The sequence below is a fragment of the Heterodontus francisci genome, chromosome 20, assembly GCF_036365525.1.
Source record: "Heterodontus francisci isolate sHetFra1 chromosome 20, sHetFra1.hap1, whole genome shotgun sequence".
NCBI classification, from domain to species: Eukaryota; Metazoa; Chordata; class Chondrichthyes; order Heterodontiformes; family Heterodontidae; genus Heterodontus; species Heterodontus francisci.
Genome location: NC_090390.1, coordinates 45081833 through 45100135, shown reverse-complemented (window position 1 = coordinate 45100135; position 18303 = coordinate 45081833). Strand labels below are relative to the sequence as shown.

The following is an 18303-nucleotide window of genomic DNA, read 5'->3' as shown; positions in this document are numbered from 1 at the left end:
CAGAGTCTACTATCCTCATTTAATATTAACACACTAACCAGTATAATACAAAGGAGAACTTCACCCTCACCATCATTGGGCCAAGGGAAGCAACAAAGTTCCAAAGAAGCACTATCACACCTTACAAGCGCACTGTCCACCAGCACAGATACAATCACCTCAGTGGGTCCTTGGGGCCATTTAGATAGGGTGACACTAGGTGAGGAGCATGGCACCAGTGTGCTGGAGTAGCTGCCATGGACAAAGGCAGCTGTGGACAGTGCCCTTCGGACGATGGAGGACAGACACTTGCTCAGTTAAGCACAGATGCTGGGCCTTAGGAGTTACTGGAAAGGAGGCACTACCTAGACAAGCAGCAGCAGATGTGCTCCCACATGTCAGAGTTCCCTGAGGCAGTGCAGGATTATCGGCTGAGAATGAAGAGTCCATTAAGCGCATATGTACCACTATGGCTCAGGGCTTTGAATGAATGAGTTCCTCCATTGAGACTGTGACCAACCACATGGAGAGCCATATGTGGCAGCACTTTGAGTGCATGCAGGAACTGCATATTGATTTGCACAAGATGCATGCCACAATATGTAGACAGGAACAGTCAGTGGCGCTGGATGTGCAGAGGTGTGTTTGGAGAGGAAAATGATAAAGAGCAAACTACATAAGCAACTGCGCTATTTTCATTGTCTTCTCCTATCTTACTGTGTTGCTTTCACAGTTTGTATCAAGAAAAGTTCAATCTTACACAGTATGCAACCAATTTCTCAGTTTTACTAAAGATTCTTAAACAGTCTTTTGCCTGGTGTAGTTCTTCCTTCACTATTATCAAGTTCTGCACAGAAAAAGGTTTATTTTCTCTGACTGCTCTTATGATTGCATGCAGTAGTCTAGACATGTTTAGATATTTGGGCCTGGATTTTGTTGTCATGCAGAAAATGGCAGCCGCCCCACCCGGGACACGCTCCGCCGCAATTCTGCGGCAGGCAGCCTCTTAGCATATTCATGGCCGATGCCCCCCCCCAACCATGTGGTGGGGGTGGCATTCACGATGCCACTCATGGCATCACCTGATGCGGAAGCAGGTGCTGGTGCCACTTTTAATGAACTGTCTGCAAGGCTGGCATTCGAACAAAATGCAGAGTTGATCCCTTCCCCTACTTCCCTCTACAAATCCTGCAGAGTTGGCCTCTTCCCCCACTTTCCTGTACAAATCCTGCAGAGTTGGCCTCTTCCCCCACTTTCCTGTACAAATCCTGCAGAGTTGGCCTCTTCCCCCACTTTCCTGTACAAATCCTGCAGAGATAACCCATTCCCTCATTTTGCTAAACAAATCCCGCAGAGCTGATCCCTTCCCTCACTTCCCTATACAAATCCTGCAGTGTTAACCCCTTCCCCCACTTCCCTATACAAATACTGCAGAGTTGGCCCCTTCCCCCGCTTCCCCATACAAATACTACAGAGTTGACTCCTTCCCCCGCTTCCCTATACAAATCCTGCAGAGCTGACCCTTTCCCCCACGTCCTTATACAAATACTGCAAAGTTGACCTCTTTCCTTCACTTCCGTATACAAATCTTGCAGAGATGACCCCTTCCCCTGCTTCCCCATACAAATACTGCAAAATTGACCGTTTTCGCCGCTTCCCTATACAAATCCTACAGTTAACCCATTCCCTCTTCCCTATATAAATACTGCAAAGTTAACCCCTTCCCCCACTTCCCTATATAAATCCTGCAGAGTTGACCCCTTCTCCCTCTTCCCTATATAAATACTGCAATTAACCCCATCCCCCTTCCCTACACAAATCCTGCAGAGTTAACCCCTTCCCTATACAAGTACTACAGAGTTGACCCCTTCCCCACCTGGGTGGCGCCAGCTTTCCCTGGATGGGAAAGTGAAGGTGCGTGAGTGCCACATGTCGCACTGATGATCTGGAACCGAAGGTAAGATTGCTGTGGGTTACATTTAAATTAATGCAAAGATATAATTAGCATATGGAAAACAGGGTCCCATCACAGAGCGGCGGAGGGGCCACCCTGGAGCGTCCCCACCACCGGGAAGTTCAGGCCCAGCAATCCTGACATCAGGTTACGTGGTAGTCGTCGCAGCTACAATTCTTTGCCCACCTCCCCCCCCCCCACTCCCACTGCCACAGAACCCGCGCGGGCTGGGAACAAAATCCAGCCCTTGGTATGAACACAATGCTATCACTAAACTACAGCCAGATTGTGAGCTGGTGCACTTCCAGCTCATTGCATATGTGGGATAGCTTAAAGGGAAACTAAAGACAGCAAACAATATTTACCCAACATACACAGACCCCTTTAGTAATTAACTGCCTCTCTCAGCGACATTGTCTGAAGACATGACCTCAGTTTCTACATGTATGCTGATGACACCCAGCTGTACCTCGCCACCATGTTTCTTGACCTCATTAGTGTCTGTGTTGTCAGACTGCTTGTTCAACATCCAGTATTGGATGAGCTGCAGTTTCTTCCTGTTAAACATTGGGAAACTGAAGCCATCGTTTTCAGCCCTGGCCTTTGACTTTGTTCCCTTGCCACAGAACTTCATTGCCCATGCTGGCTACTGCCTGAGGCTGAACCAGACTGCTCACAACTGCATCATCCTATTTGACCCTGAGTTGAGGCTTCTGACACCATGTCATCTCCATCGCCAAGACCATGGTTTTTTTTTTTGTTCATTTAAAGGATGTGGGCTTTGCTGGCAAGGCCACCATTTATTCCCCATCCCTAACTGCCCGAAAGAGTGGCAGTTTGCCAGGTCATTTCAGAGGGCAGTTAAGAGTCAACCATATTACTGTGGGTCTGGAATCATTTATAGGCCAGTACGGTAATGACGATAGATATTCTTCCCTCAAGGATAGAAGTGAAGCAGATGGGTTTTTAACGACAATCCAGTAGTTTTATGGTCACCATTCCTGAGATCAGCTTTTTTATTCCAGACTTGTTTAATTAACCCAGGCTGGGACTTGAACTCATGTCACCGGATTATTAGTCCAAGCCAGTAACAGACAAGTAATATAACCACTGTACTACCATTCCAGTGTAACCTACTTCCACCTCTAATGGTGCCCGTCTTCACCCTTACCTCAGCTTATCTGTGGCTGAAATCCTCATTCATGCTTTTGTTATCTCCAGACTCGACTATTTCAATGCTCTCCCAGCCAGCTTTCCACCTTTGAACCTCCAGAAACCTGAGCTCATTCAAAACACTTCTATCCTAACCCACACTAAGTGCTATTCATCCATCACCCTAGTCCATACTGACCTACATTGGCTCCTGGTCCACCAACGCCTCAATTTTAAATTCTTATCCTAGTGTTCAAATCCCTCCGCGGCCTCACCCTTCCCCATTTCAGTAATCTTCTCCAGCCCTACAACCCTCCGAGAATTCAGTTCTTCTCTGGCCTCTAATGCACCCCAAGTTTCTTTGCCCCACCATTGGTGGCCATGCCTTCTACTCTGTAGGCCCTAAGCTCTGAAATTCATTCCCTCAACCTTTCGACCTCACTCTCCTCCTTTAAGACCCTCCTTGAAACCTACCTTTCTGACCTAGCTTTTAAGTGACATGTCTTAATATCTCCATATTTGGCTCAATGTATATTTTTGTTTGAAAATTCTCCTGTGTGCCTTAGAATATTTTACTATGTTCGAGGTGTTATATAAATGCAAGTTGTTGTTATTGTTACTAGTGTTAATTAATGTTATCATTTCACCTACATACGAAGGATGATCAAAGATGAATTGTTCTCATTTGTTATAGAGCTCCCATTAAACTCCCACTTTCTTCTGATTCATGTCTGTCTCTGTTTATATGAGCTAATGGTGAAATTTTTTTCTGGCAACTGTTTAAGTGTAGAATAAATTATGAGAAGTGGAAATTTATTAAGGATAGAACCACCAAGTGATAGCAAATCTCACAACCACAGTCTCAAAGGACTCGTGACTTTGGTTTACTTAGCTATGAAGGACTTTTTAAAAAATAAATTATACTTCACTTTTACTCAGTTCTCAAGATATGTTTTCTGCTCATTCCTAATAGAATTCAATAGACAGAGATGGGCCAGGAAATAGAATGTCAGAATGGTAACTGAGCATTGGATACGTACCAAGATGTAGATGGAAATGTTTGAAAGGAAATAGTGTGGCATACTTGTGTGGGAAGTGATGAAGCCACACTCACATAGTTTACAGAGGGAGGCTTACGGTAATTCAGTAAGAATAGTACTGGTGGAAATATAAACCATCACAACTAAATCAATAATTCTTAGTAGCTGATGGTTTTCAGATTTATACAGCCTACAAAAAGTTAGAAAAGGTATCCATCCCAAACAGACATTACTTCAGTTATTGTAACACAAACTATTCCGGTCTTCATTTTCTAACTCTCAGAAGACACTCCTAACTACTGATTATGATGAAATTACTAGACCTTGCTATATGACAGAGTGCCATAAGGCTTAAACTTCCAACGATCTGAGTCGACCTTACAAGCTTTTACCAAAATTATTGAAGTGGCCTATAATTCTTTTTTGTATAAAAGTGGCAATGATGTCTGGGACCTAAAAGATTTGAAGGAATTTTACTTGTTAATACTGATCTATCTCCAACAGAAAACCAAACAGCTCCAGCGACCCAGGTTCAATTCTGGGTACTGCCTGTGTGGAGTTTGCAAGTTCTCCCTGTGTCTGCGTGGGTTTTCTCCGGGTGCTCCGGTTTCCTCCCACAGCCAAAAGACTTGCAGGTTGGTAGGTAAATTGGCCATTATAAATTGTCCCCAGTATAGGTAGGTGGTAGGGGAATATGGGGACAGGTGGGGATGTGATAGGAATATGGGATTAGTGTAGGATTAGTATAAAATGGGTGGTTGATGGTCGGCACAGACTCGGTGGGCCGAAGGGCCTGTTTCTGTGCTGTATCTCTAAACTAAACTAAACTAAACTAAATCAACCCTCAGTGGAAGTAGGCTTGGATGTGACACCAGATCAAACCCACACAGACTTTGCTGCTCTGATTAGGTCGGTTTTGGCTTTATTAAGTAGGAAACAACATTTTCTTCAATAAATAAATGCAAACTCTAAAATAGGAAAATATTCTTGGCGCTCTGACAAAGTTCATCTTCATCACTTATTCAAATGGAATTTTAAAACTCTGGATCAGGGTTTAAGATCTGATTAGTTGAGTTGACTGATCTGAAAGCCTGAACCATAGAACAGTCACAGCACAGAAGGAGGCCATTCGGCTCATTGTGTCTGTGCTAGCTCTCTGCAGGAGCAACTCACTTAGTCCCAATCCACTGCCTATTCCCTGTAGCCCTGCAAATTATTTTCTCCAGATAATTATCCAGTTCTCAATTGAAAGCCTCAATTGAATCTGCCTCCACCACACTCTCAAGCAATGCATTCCAGATCCTAAACACTTGTCGTGTTAAAAAAGCTTTTCATTATGTTGCCATTGCTTCGTTTGTCAATCACCTAAGATCAGTGTCCTCTGGTTCTGGATCCTTCCGTCAATGGGAACAGTTTCTCCCTATCTACTCTGGCCAGACCCCTCATGATTTTGAGCACCTCTATTAAATCTGCTCTTAATCTTCTCTTCTCCGAGGAGAAAAAGCCCCAGCTTCTCCAAACTAAGCACGTAACAAAAGTTCCTCATCCCTGGAACCATTCTTGTGAATCTTTTCTGCACCCTTTCTAATGCTTCAACATCCTTTCTAAAGTGCGATGCCCAGAACTGGACATAATACTCTATAGTTGAGGGTGAACCAGATTTATCATAACTTCCTTGTCTTTGTATTTTATGACCCTATTTATAATGCTCAGGATCCCATATGCTTTATTAGCCACTTTCTCAACCTGCCCTGCTACCTTCAATGATTTGTGCACATATACTCCCAGGTCCCTCTACTCCTGAACCCCTTTAAAATTGTACCCTTTAATTTATATTGCCTCTCCTTGTTCTTACTATCAAATAAATCATTTCACACTTTTCTGCATTAAATTTCAGCTGCCACTTGTCTGCCCATTCCATCAGCATGTCTATGTCCTCTTGACAGTTCACAGCAACTACCTTGCAGAATCCTTTGGCACAGATTACCAGGCATGATATAAAAATAGCATCTCATGACATAGCACTATGTTCTCATTTAGAAATAAGGGCATAACATTAAACAAAGATCACAATATCACGATGTATATCTAATGAAACATGAGATAGTCACCAGAGGTTTACTAAGAAAACATGTTCAATTTCCTGCAGGATCTCCAGTTCCCTGAACACATTTCGGACCTCATCTCTCTCGATGCATTGTTGCTTATTCATGTACTTCATAGCATACATTTTCTCTGTGTCTCGCTTTTGAACAATGCACACCTGAAAGGGAAAAAAACAAGAAAATGGGTCACCCTTGTAAAGGAATCGGCACTTAAAAGACTTCAAAAAAACAGTTGTGTGTCAATTTGGTAAAACATTTTCTGTCTACAGTGGGTTCTGGGTCCTATATGCCAATGCTAGAGCTAACTTATAATGTCAGTGCAGATATCTACCCCTGCTGACACTGAATAGACAATTAACAGCTCTGGAAATAAAACGGATGTTGCTCCCCATTGTTTCAATGCAGGTACTACTTGGTGACCAAGCCTGTGATTGATGTCAACTCAGTGTGTTTCAGGCCTGTACCCAGCCTGAAATGTCAACGGTCAATGCACTCCCAACAGGGCAGAAATGTTTTGAGACTATATGCATGAGATATAGAAAGTGAAGTTATTCTGCATTGAATATAAGTTTCCGTGGATGATTCTTGCCCTTAACATCTACAATGAATTAGTTTAGCTTGTAACATTTTCATGTCCCATGATTTAAATCTTCATAGAAATAATATTTAATAAACAGGAATTATTCAGACACACATGAATTCTGAGCCTGCAATTTACACATCCTATAAGTGTCTTTTGCCTGATGCTGGACAGGACACTTATAGGATATTTTATGCTTCACAATATTATCTTGCCTGAAATATACTGACCTCCTGAAAAACAACACAACACAAAGCAGGAAAATAACGGACAATGAATAAAATGGAAGAAAGAAAACAGAAGCTTGTTTTAAAAAAATCTATGTTCACTGTCAGTTTAAGAGGTTTAAAATTCTGTGTTAATCAGGATACGTTTTCAAAAGAGGGTCTTATTTTAATAATTAGCCTCCTGTAAAGGCAAGAACATTGCAGTTACATGATTGGGGAATGGGAGAAGAATGATTAGTGATTGATTGCTTTTGAATTCATAACAAATTGATTTGGAGCCTATTAGGCTCTGGCTGCTTGAAATGCTGTTATAACTATAATTTTCCACTTTCACATTAATTTTGATTATTATCGTAGCAAGCTGCCAGCCTGTCACATTTATAGTTTGCAGCTAGTGTGTGACCAGTGCATAGAGATTTGGATTAAGAGCACTGGATGAATATATTGTACTCAATTACACAATACTTCTGGATTCTGGCCAAATCCCTCAGTCACAGCTGTCCTGGCACTTAACTGTGGATAGATATTACTTTCTCAGAGTTGCACCAAGGTGACTGTTAGTGTTTAACTAAAAGGCTTAATTAATGGGACACTATTTAAATTTCAGTACTTATAATAAGTTGCTTGAAATCTTAGATTGTGGAAAATATGAATACAAAATGTACAGCTTGACTGTGCATTTCTCCAAAGAATATATGAATAATTTAAAGTCACATTTTATTCTATAGTAATTTTGGCAACAACGTCAATTTGCATAAACCAGGAATGGGACAAGAATAGTCTGAATCTTGCTCCCACCCGAAAGTAGGTTCACAGAAATTAGCACAAATATAACTGTCCATGGTGGAAGCATTGTGAAAAGTCAATCATGAGAAATTGTTGCAGAATTGTACCAAGAAGGGAGGGAAGGCAAAAACAAAAAAAGTTAGTATTGAATACTAGGTCTGAACACGTGCTAGTTAGCTGAGAAGAATTTTTTAGCACATAGTGCTAGAGAAGTGACCACTGTTAGATATCTTTTAACTGAAAGGAGGGTGGCTCAGGAGTACAAACGACCAGAGACACATCACATCTGGAGAAAACTGCCACAAGCAGTGAATGTAACATAGAGTCAGCTGTTGAGTTCATGACAGAGGAAGAGAGTGGCTGGGGCTGAAGTGTGCTGCCTAATCCATGCAGAAGTAGTCAATGGTCTACAGTTAAGGTCATTACTGCCCTCACATTTTATGCCATAGGGACTTTGCAGGCACCTACAGAGGATATCACAGGAGTCAGAAATGTTGCATACTATCTCCCACAAACACTTGAGCGATAATTAGCAGCAGCAAAAGCAATTAAAATTTTATCACATTGGCAGTGTGCATGCTCCCTATTTTTGTCCCTACCAGTGATTCTAGAATATACCTAAACAAGGAGGTCTATTATTCCATTAATGTACACAAATGGCATGTGACCTCTTGACAAACATGCATGTTAAAGAACTATTCCCAGGGATTACACACTTTCATTCTGAAATAATGTGATCCAGTTCTTTGAAGAAAGGATGATGGTTAGCTCTTCAAAGCTATGGATTATAAGGAGTTCACCATGGCTGATAACATCTTTACAAAACTCAGTATTGAAGCAGAAAGTAGATATGGCGAGGCATGTGACACTGATTGATCTGATATTCATGGTTATGAAACAATGATTTTAATCCATAATCAGATAGACTCTAAAATATGCCTGAGATAGTTGGCAAAATGTTGTTCACACTGCACAATAGCACTATGGAGAGACCTTATTGCGGACTTGGCTACTAATAGTAACAAGCTATAGAATTCTAGGAGGAAGATGGCCCACAGGAACCATCAGGAGCAAAACAGCCACTGCAGCAATTGGGACAGCTGCAGAAGAGTTTCATCTCTCCGTTGTACCAGTGAGCTATGAAACTGCCCATTAATACACTCTACTGAACACGTTTACAATCACTGAGCTCCTAGCTGGTTTACATGTTTCAGTTTTGCCGGGAACTCAATATATTCAGTTTGATTTACTTTTGGAGGACCAACGCTTTCTTTCCTACACAACAAATAATGACAAACTACAAAATATATTAAAAATAAAATATTTTTATTCAGTGAATGCAGCATTTCAGTGTATGTAGTGGATGTGATCAATGCACACTTCTTTGGTTACCCACTGCGACTCATGGAACTTCTTTGTAAGTCTTGAGAATGTGTCCGACTTCAAAGCCCTCACCTAACTTGAGAGTAGCAATTGTAGGTGCTTGCTCATCCAGTGAGATTCAGAAATTCTGTGACCTGTATGTGAAACTAACCCTGATGTACTTTCATCATGATGTGCCAGGGATTTCCTTTGCTGGAGTTACTCTTGCCACGATGGCTGTAGCCTGCATTAATGACATAGCCACTGCAGCTTCCACTTAGTGTTGCTCTCTGTACAATTTTCAGGCTGCAAATTTCATAGGAAATTGGACAGAACTCAAAATACAATCCCCAAAACACAGACTAAAAATCCTGCAACCACTTGCATTGAAAATATAACTTGATGTATTCTATCACCATAAAGCCTTGCATATAATGAATATGGTGCGTACTAGTTGGTTTGGTTCAATATGCTCAGTTCAAAATCTTCCAACAATCCCGCCCTCTATTAATTCCATATTCAATTACTCACCTGTTCCACTCCTTGCCTTACTGTTATGCATATAATTTGCCTTTAAAATGATAGCAGGGTGGATTGTGACAGGGTGGTCTGGTCTAAAGAAATTCCTCCCCGGAATTCTCTTCACCATTGTAGCCTATATAAAGATAGATTATCTATCTGAGCACACAGATTAAAATACTGTATTATATGACTGCATTTCCCTACTCTTACATCCAAAAATCCCTTTGTGCCTAATACAAGAAGTTCTTTTTGACCTGAAGCTGAACTGAAACTAACTATTGAAAATTAATGCCCTCTCTGCAAAACTATGCCCCTAGATGAGCTATGGGATTGGATGGATGGCACTGTGGTTTGCAGGGAATATGTATCATTCGAAGAATGAAAACAACCCTAATGTGTAGATATTCTTTTCTTTCATCCCATAACTTGCATACTCCATAGGGGCACAGCAGATTTGTAAAATATTATGAGGGAGAAGGCCCATGCAGGAATTTTAACATCAGCTGTCAGAACTGATCTACCAATCAACAATAACATTATTGTGCAGTACAGTTAAGTGTAGACTGTGTGTGGCAGCCTTGCATATACTGTCAATTGGAGAAATGCATAGTGTCATGAAATACTGAAATAACACTAGGTTTCAACTCACTGTCCTAGAGATAATATAGAGGGGCATGACATAAAATAGTATTAACAGACTTAGTAGCACAGCGCTGCTCGAACGTTACGATTTGTGTTATACTTTCCATTAGTGGATGCCCAGTACAAATGAATCAAGGTACTTAACAATAGAGATGGGAGACTTTAAGCTGTCTTCATATTTTAATATATAGTCCTGTAGAAAGATCAAAGTGAAAAGTTAACTCTGGGCAGAATTTAGTGAGACCAGCAGGAGTGGGTTTGGAGACGTGGGGGGCTGAAAAATAGCGACGGACGCACTCACATGGAAATCCGGTGTCGTGACATTGGTTCCAGATTTTGTCAGCAGCAGGAAAGCTGCCCCGACACAATGGGACTGAAATTTAAATTGCTGAACAGCTCATTGTTATAAATTTATATGGAACTGATCGCAATTCAATGAGGAGGATTTGGAATTAAGTCAACGGCGGTCAGAGATCACATGCATTTGGATCCCCAGCCGTTGAAAGATGGTGACACTAAGGCAGCAGTACAGATCAGAAGGCAGCAGCACAGGTAGATAAGGTGGTTAGGAAGGTATATGGGATACTTGCCTTTATTAGCCAAGGCACAGGATATAAGAGCAGGGAGGTCATGATGGCGCTGTATAAAACGCTAGTTAGGCCACTGCTGGAGTACTATGTACAATTCTGGGCACCACACTACAGGAAAGATGTGATTGCACTGGAGAGGGTGCAGAGATTTACCAGGATGTTGCCTGGACAATGAAGAGAGACTGAAAAGGCTAGGGTTGTTTTCCTTAGAGCAGGGAAGGCTGAGGGGGGACATGATTGAGGTATACAAAATTATGAGGGGCATTGATAGGTTAGATAGGAAGAAACTTTTTCCCTTAGTGGAGGTGTCTATAACCAGGGGGCATAGATTTAATAAAAGGAAAATACTGCGGATGCTGGAAATCTGAAATAAAAACAAGAAATGCTGGAACCACTCAGCAGGTCTGGCAGCATCTGTGGAAAGAGAAGCAGAGTTAATGTTTCGGATCAGTGACCCTTCTTCCGAAACGTTAACTCTGCTTCTCTTTCCACAGATGCTGCCAGACCTGCTGAGTGGTTCCAGCATTTCTTGTTTTTATTTATGGCATAGATTTAATGTAAGGGGCAGGAGGTTTACAGGGGATTTGAGGAAAAATCTTTTCACCCAGAAGGTGGCTAGAATCTGGAACGCACTGCCTTAAGGGGTGGTAGAGACAGGAACCCTCACAATATTTAAGAAGTATTTAGATGAGCACTTGAAATGCCATAGCATACAAGGCTACGAGCCAAGTGCTGGAAAATGGGAATAGTTAGGTGCTTGATGGTCAGCATCGACATGATGGGCCTGTTTCAGTGCTATATGACTCTATTTCTCATAGAATCATAGAGAGATACACAGCACTGGAACAGGCCCTTTGGCCCACCGAGTCTGTGCCGACCATCAACCACCCATTTATACTAATCCTACATTAATCCCATGTTCCTACCACATCCCCACCTTCCCTCAATTCTCCTACCACCTACCTACACTTGGGGCAATTTACAATGGCCAATTTACCTATCAACCTGCAAGTCTTTGGCTGTGGGAGGAAACCGGAGCACCTGGCAGAAACCCACGTGGTCACAGAGAGAACTTACAAACTCCACACAGGCAGTACCCAGAACCAAACCCAGGTTGCTGGAGCTGTGAGGCTGCGGTGCTAACCACTGCGCCGTCCTGTGCTGTGTAACTCTATGACTGTATGACTCTAAGGCAAGGCCTCAGTCCTGCTGTGGGAAAACAGCCATGGGGAGTAGTGGATAAGGGAAGAGGGGGCAGCGGAGGTCATTCTTGGCCAGCAGGTGGGCTTGGTGTCGGGTGACCAGCAACCATAGTATTGGGTGACAGTGCTGGGTGGCCATAGTATTGGGTGCTGGGCTCTCTCCAAGGGTGGGCATTGAGGGCCATTAGCATGTATTCCAAAGGGAGTAGCAAAGGACCTGTTCAAGAGGGCTGGTGACTATGTGCATTACTGGACCGACCCTGACAGTCAGTCAGAGGGGGCCATTGACTTTGGGTCCATTGCTGGATTCCCAGGTGCAAGGTGTGATAGAGTACATGCATGTAGCCATCAAGGCTCCTGAGGAACAGCCATCCGCCTTCATCAACAGGAAGGACTTCCATTCAATCAATGCTCAACTGGTCTGTGACCACCGAATGTGTCTCCTGCAGGTGTGTGTCCGCTTCTCGGGAAACAGCCACGATGCTTAGATATTTTGCCAGTTCCAGGTGCCACAGCTTTTCAGATCCCCTGCTCGCCTTCAGAAATGGATTCTCGGGGTCAAAGGCTACCCATTGAAGACATGGCTACTGATGCCTGTGAGGAACTCTTGCACTGCAACAGAGGAGAGGTACAACAATTCCCACAGCTTCACCAGAGCGTACATCAACCAGATCATTGGGCTACTGAAGATGAGATTCCACTGCTTCAGTTGATCTGGTGGAACCCTGCAGTATGCCCCAGCGAGGCTCTTGCATATCATAGTGGACTACTGTGCTCTGCACAATTTAGCACTGCAGAGGGGGGAGGCCTTGCATTAAGAGGCCATGATTGATTGTCAATCCTCAACTGACAAGGAGGATGTGGAGGAGGTTGATGAGCAGGCAACACTGGGAATTGAACCCCTTGCACCAGAGGACAGGCACATTGAGGGACAGGCAAGGGATGCAAGAGACAATCTCATAGATTCCTGCTTCCTGCCACCATGATGGCCTCTCAAAATCAACTTAATGAAGACTACTTCACTGTTTTCAATCTGTTATCTCCTTTCTAAATCAATTCCATGCCTGGTGCCCGGTTTCACCACGTGCTGTGGCACATCTGAGATGTTTACCAAATGTGGCCTGTGCCTACAATGGTGGTGCAAGGGTGAAAGCAGCATCTTATAAATCAAGCATGAAAGAATGAGCATTTCTCAACAATTAATGTGAACTGTATCAATGACAAAGGTTTTTAAAAGAATATAAAGGGCCAATGGAAAACACCCGTGTGTCCCCGTGTCTTAGGCACGTGAGCGCATGACTCCCTCCATCGAGAAGTTGGTAATTTCTTAGGTTATTACATTCTTGAGAGAGTGCAAAGGAGATTTATCAGAATTGTTCCAAGGATGGGGGATTTAGTTACAAGGTTAGGTTGGAAAAGCTGGGGTTGTTCTCCCTGGAGCAAAGAAGATTGAGGGAAGATTTGATAGAGGTGTACAAGATTATGACAGGCTTAGATAAGTTAGACAAGGAAAAGTTGTTCCCATTAACTGAAGATACAATGACTAGGGGACACAGATTGAAGGTTTTGGGCAACAGGTTCAGGGGAATGTGAGGAAAAACTTTTTATGCAACGAGTGGTAATGACCTGGAACTCACTGCCTATGAGGGTGGCGGAAGCAGAGACAATGATTTCAAAAGGAAACTGAATGGGCACTTGAAGGAAATAAACTTGTAGAGCTACAGAATCAAGTGGCCGAGTGAGACTGACTGCATTGCTCCGCAAGGAGCTGGCATGGACTCGATGGCTTCCTTCTATGTCATAAATGACTCTGTGATTCTCAGGGAGAGCCAGATCCCACAGATGCACGCCATCGTCTTAGCAATGAACTTCCCACGTGTGTCTAGGTGCTTTTCTTAATACATTTATGAGATGTGACCCCTGTGCTAGCAGCTGGGCTGGAGGCAGGCTGCTGATCACGCTGCCCCTTGGCCTGGGATGATTTTGGTAGGAGTCCTCTGGGAGCCTGAGGCCTGGAGAGCCACGGCTGCCTGAGGGGTTGCTGCACAGGTGCAGGACTCTTCTCAGGCATCATAGCTACTGGTGCTGGGCTCAGTGGCAGAGGGGCTGAGGAGCCGCTGTCCACACTCAGAACACCTGGGGGACAGGGGGAGTCCCTAGCTGTGGAGGTCAGTCTCTCCTCCTCCCTTCCAAAGCTCACTTGAACCTCCCTGCTCACGAGAGAGGGACAAGGATCTGGAGAAGACTCCAGGCTCCTGTTCCTTCTCTCGCTTTTCCACTGCAGCGTTGAGATGGCCAAGGTGATGGTGTGCACGTCTGCCCATATCTGTGGGTTCTGGCTCTCCATGAGGGTTTTCAACCTCTCGACAGAGGAAGCTATGCGCTCACATACCGAGACATGGCAGCAGTCATAGCATAGATGGAGTCCTCCATTGTCCACCTCTGGCAGCTCCGCCAGATGTTACCGTGCCTCTTTCTGCAACTCCAGCATGCCCTGTGCTGTTGACACCTGAGCATTATCAGCAGCCTGGGGCTCAGCATAGGCCTGGTCACCCACAGTCCTCCGACTGTCAGTGGCCTCAGCTGTTACAGCCTACGTCAGCTGCTCCGTTATGTGTGTGGTGCTCTCACCAGCTTGTGACCGTGAAACTAAGGCCAAACACTAAGGTCTCTGTGCTGGTAGAAGGTGCAGGAAAGTCATGTGACAGTGCATCCTCTGACTGCTCCTCCTCCTCAGAGGTTGACAGCTGCCCCCCACTTCTGCTCAAATCTCCTGTGGATGTTGACCTGCATGAGAGAAGACAAACACCTGTGTGCTATGCTGTGCAGATCTTCTCATGCCAACCATGCATGATATGAATCTCCAGAAGTGTGGTGGAAGTCAAATTAACTCTCTTGTGCGGAGACTCCAGTCTCAACATCCGCTATTGAGCAGCTGCCCTGGTCCCCTGCTAGCTCTAGGGCCTCTTCCTAACCGTAGGCAGAGGACAAAGATCTGGGATTCCCCTCCCAGTCCTCAAGGTCTCCCTGGCATTATGGGCCCGCTTGTCCTTCAAGTGGAAAGAGGGACATAGTAAAACTGCAGGAAGAGCAAGAGAACAGTTCGGCAGGTGGTAGCTCCTCATCCCGTGGGGTTTCCTGCATGGCTTCTCCCCATCTCAGGGGACGTCATGGGGGTGAGCTGTGAAAGGTGGCAGCCTACCGCCAAAATGCCTCCATGCATTTGCCAGGATGGGGTGAATCCTCAGTCACTTACCAGCGCCTTTGTGGTGCCTCCCTCCCCATGTCGCGCCCTCCCGCCTAGCCACATGCAAGCCCCAAAGAGGAAAGAGGTACAGAGGACTCACTTTGACAGAACGAAGGAGGTTGTTGACTCTCTTTACGCTGGATCCAGTTGCGTGGGGTGACCCCACAGTTGCTGACCTCCTCTACAATCTCCATCCAGGCTTGTTTGGTCAGGCGGGAGGACCTCTTCTTGCCATCCCTTTGGAAGAGGACCTCCCGCCGTTTCCTTGCAGCCTGGTGCGGCCACCTGTGGTCTTGCCTTAACTGTGGTGCCAGGTTGCTCCTGCTATGTGCCAACAGTGGCCCGTCCTTCTCTAGGGTTGGGACCAGGAGTTCAAACATCTCTTCACTGGGTCCAGCAGCAATCCAGAATCATTGATTCAGTGAAAAGCAGCAATAAAAGCAGAGATGGCAGCAGGTTAAATATGGCACCAGCACCACATTGGAGTCATCTGATGCTGCAATCAGCGCCTCGGAGCCCACCCCATTGTGTGATTGGACGGGCCCCGTACATTCAGTATGTTAAGTGCACATTGGCTGCATGATCGCGGTTGGGCGGCTGTACACGTCACAGGCGGCGATGACACCAGCTTCCGGGTTTGCCTCTGGGACCAGTGATGTGGCCACTAAATTCAGCCCTCTGTTTCCCTTCCCACCGATGCTGACAACCTGCTGAGTAGTTACAGCATTTTCCGTTTTTATTTCAGATTTCCAGCATCTGCAGTATTTTGCTTTAGTATTCATCTTTTCATTATCAGGCTGTCAATTGGCATGTTTCTGGCTCCAGATGCATTTAACATCCTAACCAGGAGAGATTCCTCCAGTAAAGGAGTGGGATCTTGCCTCTGCTGACTGCCATGAATTTGAGAATTGCAGCTGACAAGGCCAAATAAGGGATAACGACTATATCCATCACTTTCTCTGCTCTTCTGACCTATTAATGGAACGGTGGAAAAAAGAGAAAATGTATATAAAAACCGTTCGATTCAGAAAAAGGTGAGACTCTCCAGCCTCCAAGCTGAAGTGGCTTCTGGTCTTAAGCAAAAATAGTGAATAACAAGTGTCTAGGAAGGCAAACATCTATTTTTGGATGAACTGTTGAAAATGCCCTCATAAGGGCTTTGTTGAAAGGCTGTGTTTGCTGACAACGCTATCACTCGATGGCGCGCAAATGCAGCATGTGCCACTAAAACGTCACAGTCTGCAACTTCAGGCAGCTGCCAGGACTGAAGATGGCGCTGCTCAAATAATCACACGAAGGCAACCAGACCGAAACACATGGAAGCACACAACGGCAGGAAGAAGAAAACGAGTGAGGGAGCGGAGCGGCCACAGCCGAAAGAGTGGAGTAGCGAGGGAGGGAGCAGAGCGGCTGAAAGACCGGAGCGGCCGGAGACAACAGCAAGGCGGGGGCAGCGGAGTGGCCGCACAGAACGGAGCGGCGGGAGAGAGCAGCGAGGGCGGGGTAGCGGAGCGGTTGGAGAGAGGAGTGTGGGGGGGGGGGTAGCGGAGCGGCTGGAGAGAGCAGCGAGGGGGGGTGGGGGTAGCGGAGCGGCTGGAGAGAGCAGCGAGGGTGGAGCAGAGCGGCCAAAAGAGCGGAGCAGCCAGAGAGAACAGCGAGGGGGGGGGGTGTGGGGGGGGGAAAAGAGCGGAGCAGCTGTCGAAAGCAGCGAGGGGGGGTGGAGGGAGTGGAGCTTGACGCATGGGTGAATACGTTAGCATTGCATTGCTGTACGCGTAAAGCGTATGCGCAGAGGCTGACCAGGCGCGTTGCCCGAAGATGCACACGTCACGCGATGACATCATTGCCGCATGCGCTAACCAGTCCTGGAAAGTCGGAACGCAGCGCACGCGCAGAGAGCTGGCGCCCATCTGCGCAAGTGCACACCTTGCCGCAGCCTGATGACATCAGTGGCCGGCTGCGTTGTCAGGAATCACTTTGTTGTTGAAAAACATCCCATGGAGTCTCAGAGGCCACTGAAAGCTGACAATCCGATGGCGGCCTGAAGCACATTAGGTCCCCAAACACTGGAAAATAAGAACTACAATGTATCCCAATGTAGATGGTTAATGCAAAGGAAGCTGAAAACTTAAGCAGCTGCTGATCACGAACACTTCATTAAGACAGCTATTTATTTAAAATAAACTGCCACCTCACAATGCAGCTGGAGAGTCTGAGCAGTGTTCCAGCGGCACAGTGGGTGCTGAGGAAGGCTGTATTATGTGTGACAATAGACACGAGTACCACTGGTCAGTATCCCCCTCGCACACCTGCCATTTAACACCTCTCCACCCAATGTCCCTCCCCTAATGTTGAACAATCACCCAGCATGCTCTTGGGTGACTGCCAGTACCCAGCAATCCAGCCTTGGTACATCATAAACAATACATTTGGAGCACTAGATCGTTTAGCAAACAAATTGATTTTGCGCTATCTCGTGACTACCTTCCTTGAAGCATCCTTTTTTAACAATTCTATGCCTCAACAGTGTTTTTACTAATATCTCTGCAGCTACCATTTCTTCATATCTGTCTGTGCTGCTACAAGTAACATTTTTGCCTTGAGGATTTTTCAAATTGCAAATCACCTTCTTGATCTCTTTCCAACTTCTCACAGCAATTGGTTCTGACTTCAGATTATCTGTTACATCTTCCATGCAAGTTACCTTCTGAGAATGTTAGTGGACTGCTGTGCCTACCTTAAAATCCCATTCCTCTATTCCACCATTGACAAGCACCTCCATAGCATGGTCAATGAAACAGACTTTACGGGGGGAATTTCCCAGCCAAGATTAAGCAGATTTGCATGTAGGGAGTTAAATTCCCTGAAATTGACATCAGGTCAGGACCCTGACATCTTTCCACCCTGTCCGGGAT

At 45.1% G+C, this 18303-nt stretch overlaps 1 protein-coding gene across 9 annotated transcripts in view; it reads right to left on the bottom strand.

Annotated features, from left to right (window-relative positions):
* The window catches only part of LOC137380605 (serine/threonine-protein kinase 32C), a 389529-nt gene that overhangs the window by 101853 nt on the left and 269373 nt on the right, over positions 1-18303 (bottom strand). For all 9 annotated transcript variants that reach the window (XM_068052681.1, XM_068052684.1, XM_068052686.1 and 6 more), the window contains exon 3: positions 6237-6388. In XM_068052681.1, coding sequence (XP_067908782.1) covers positions 6237-6388 — 152 coding nt within the window. The remainder of the gene's footprint in view (positions 1-6236; positions 6389-18303) is intronic.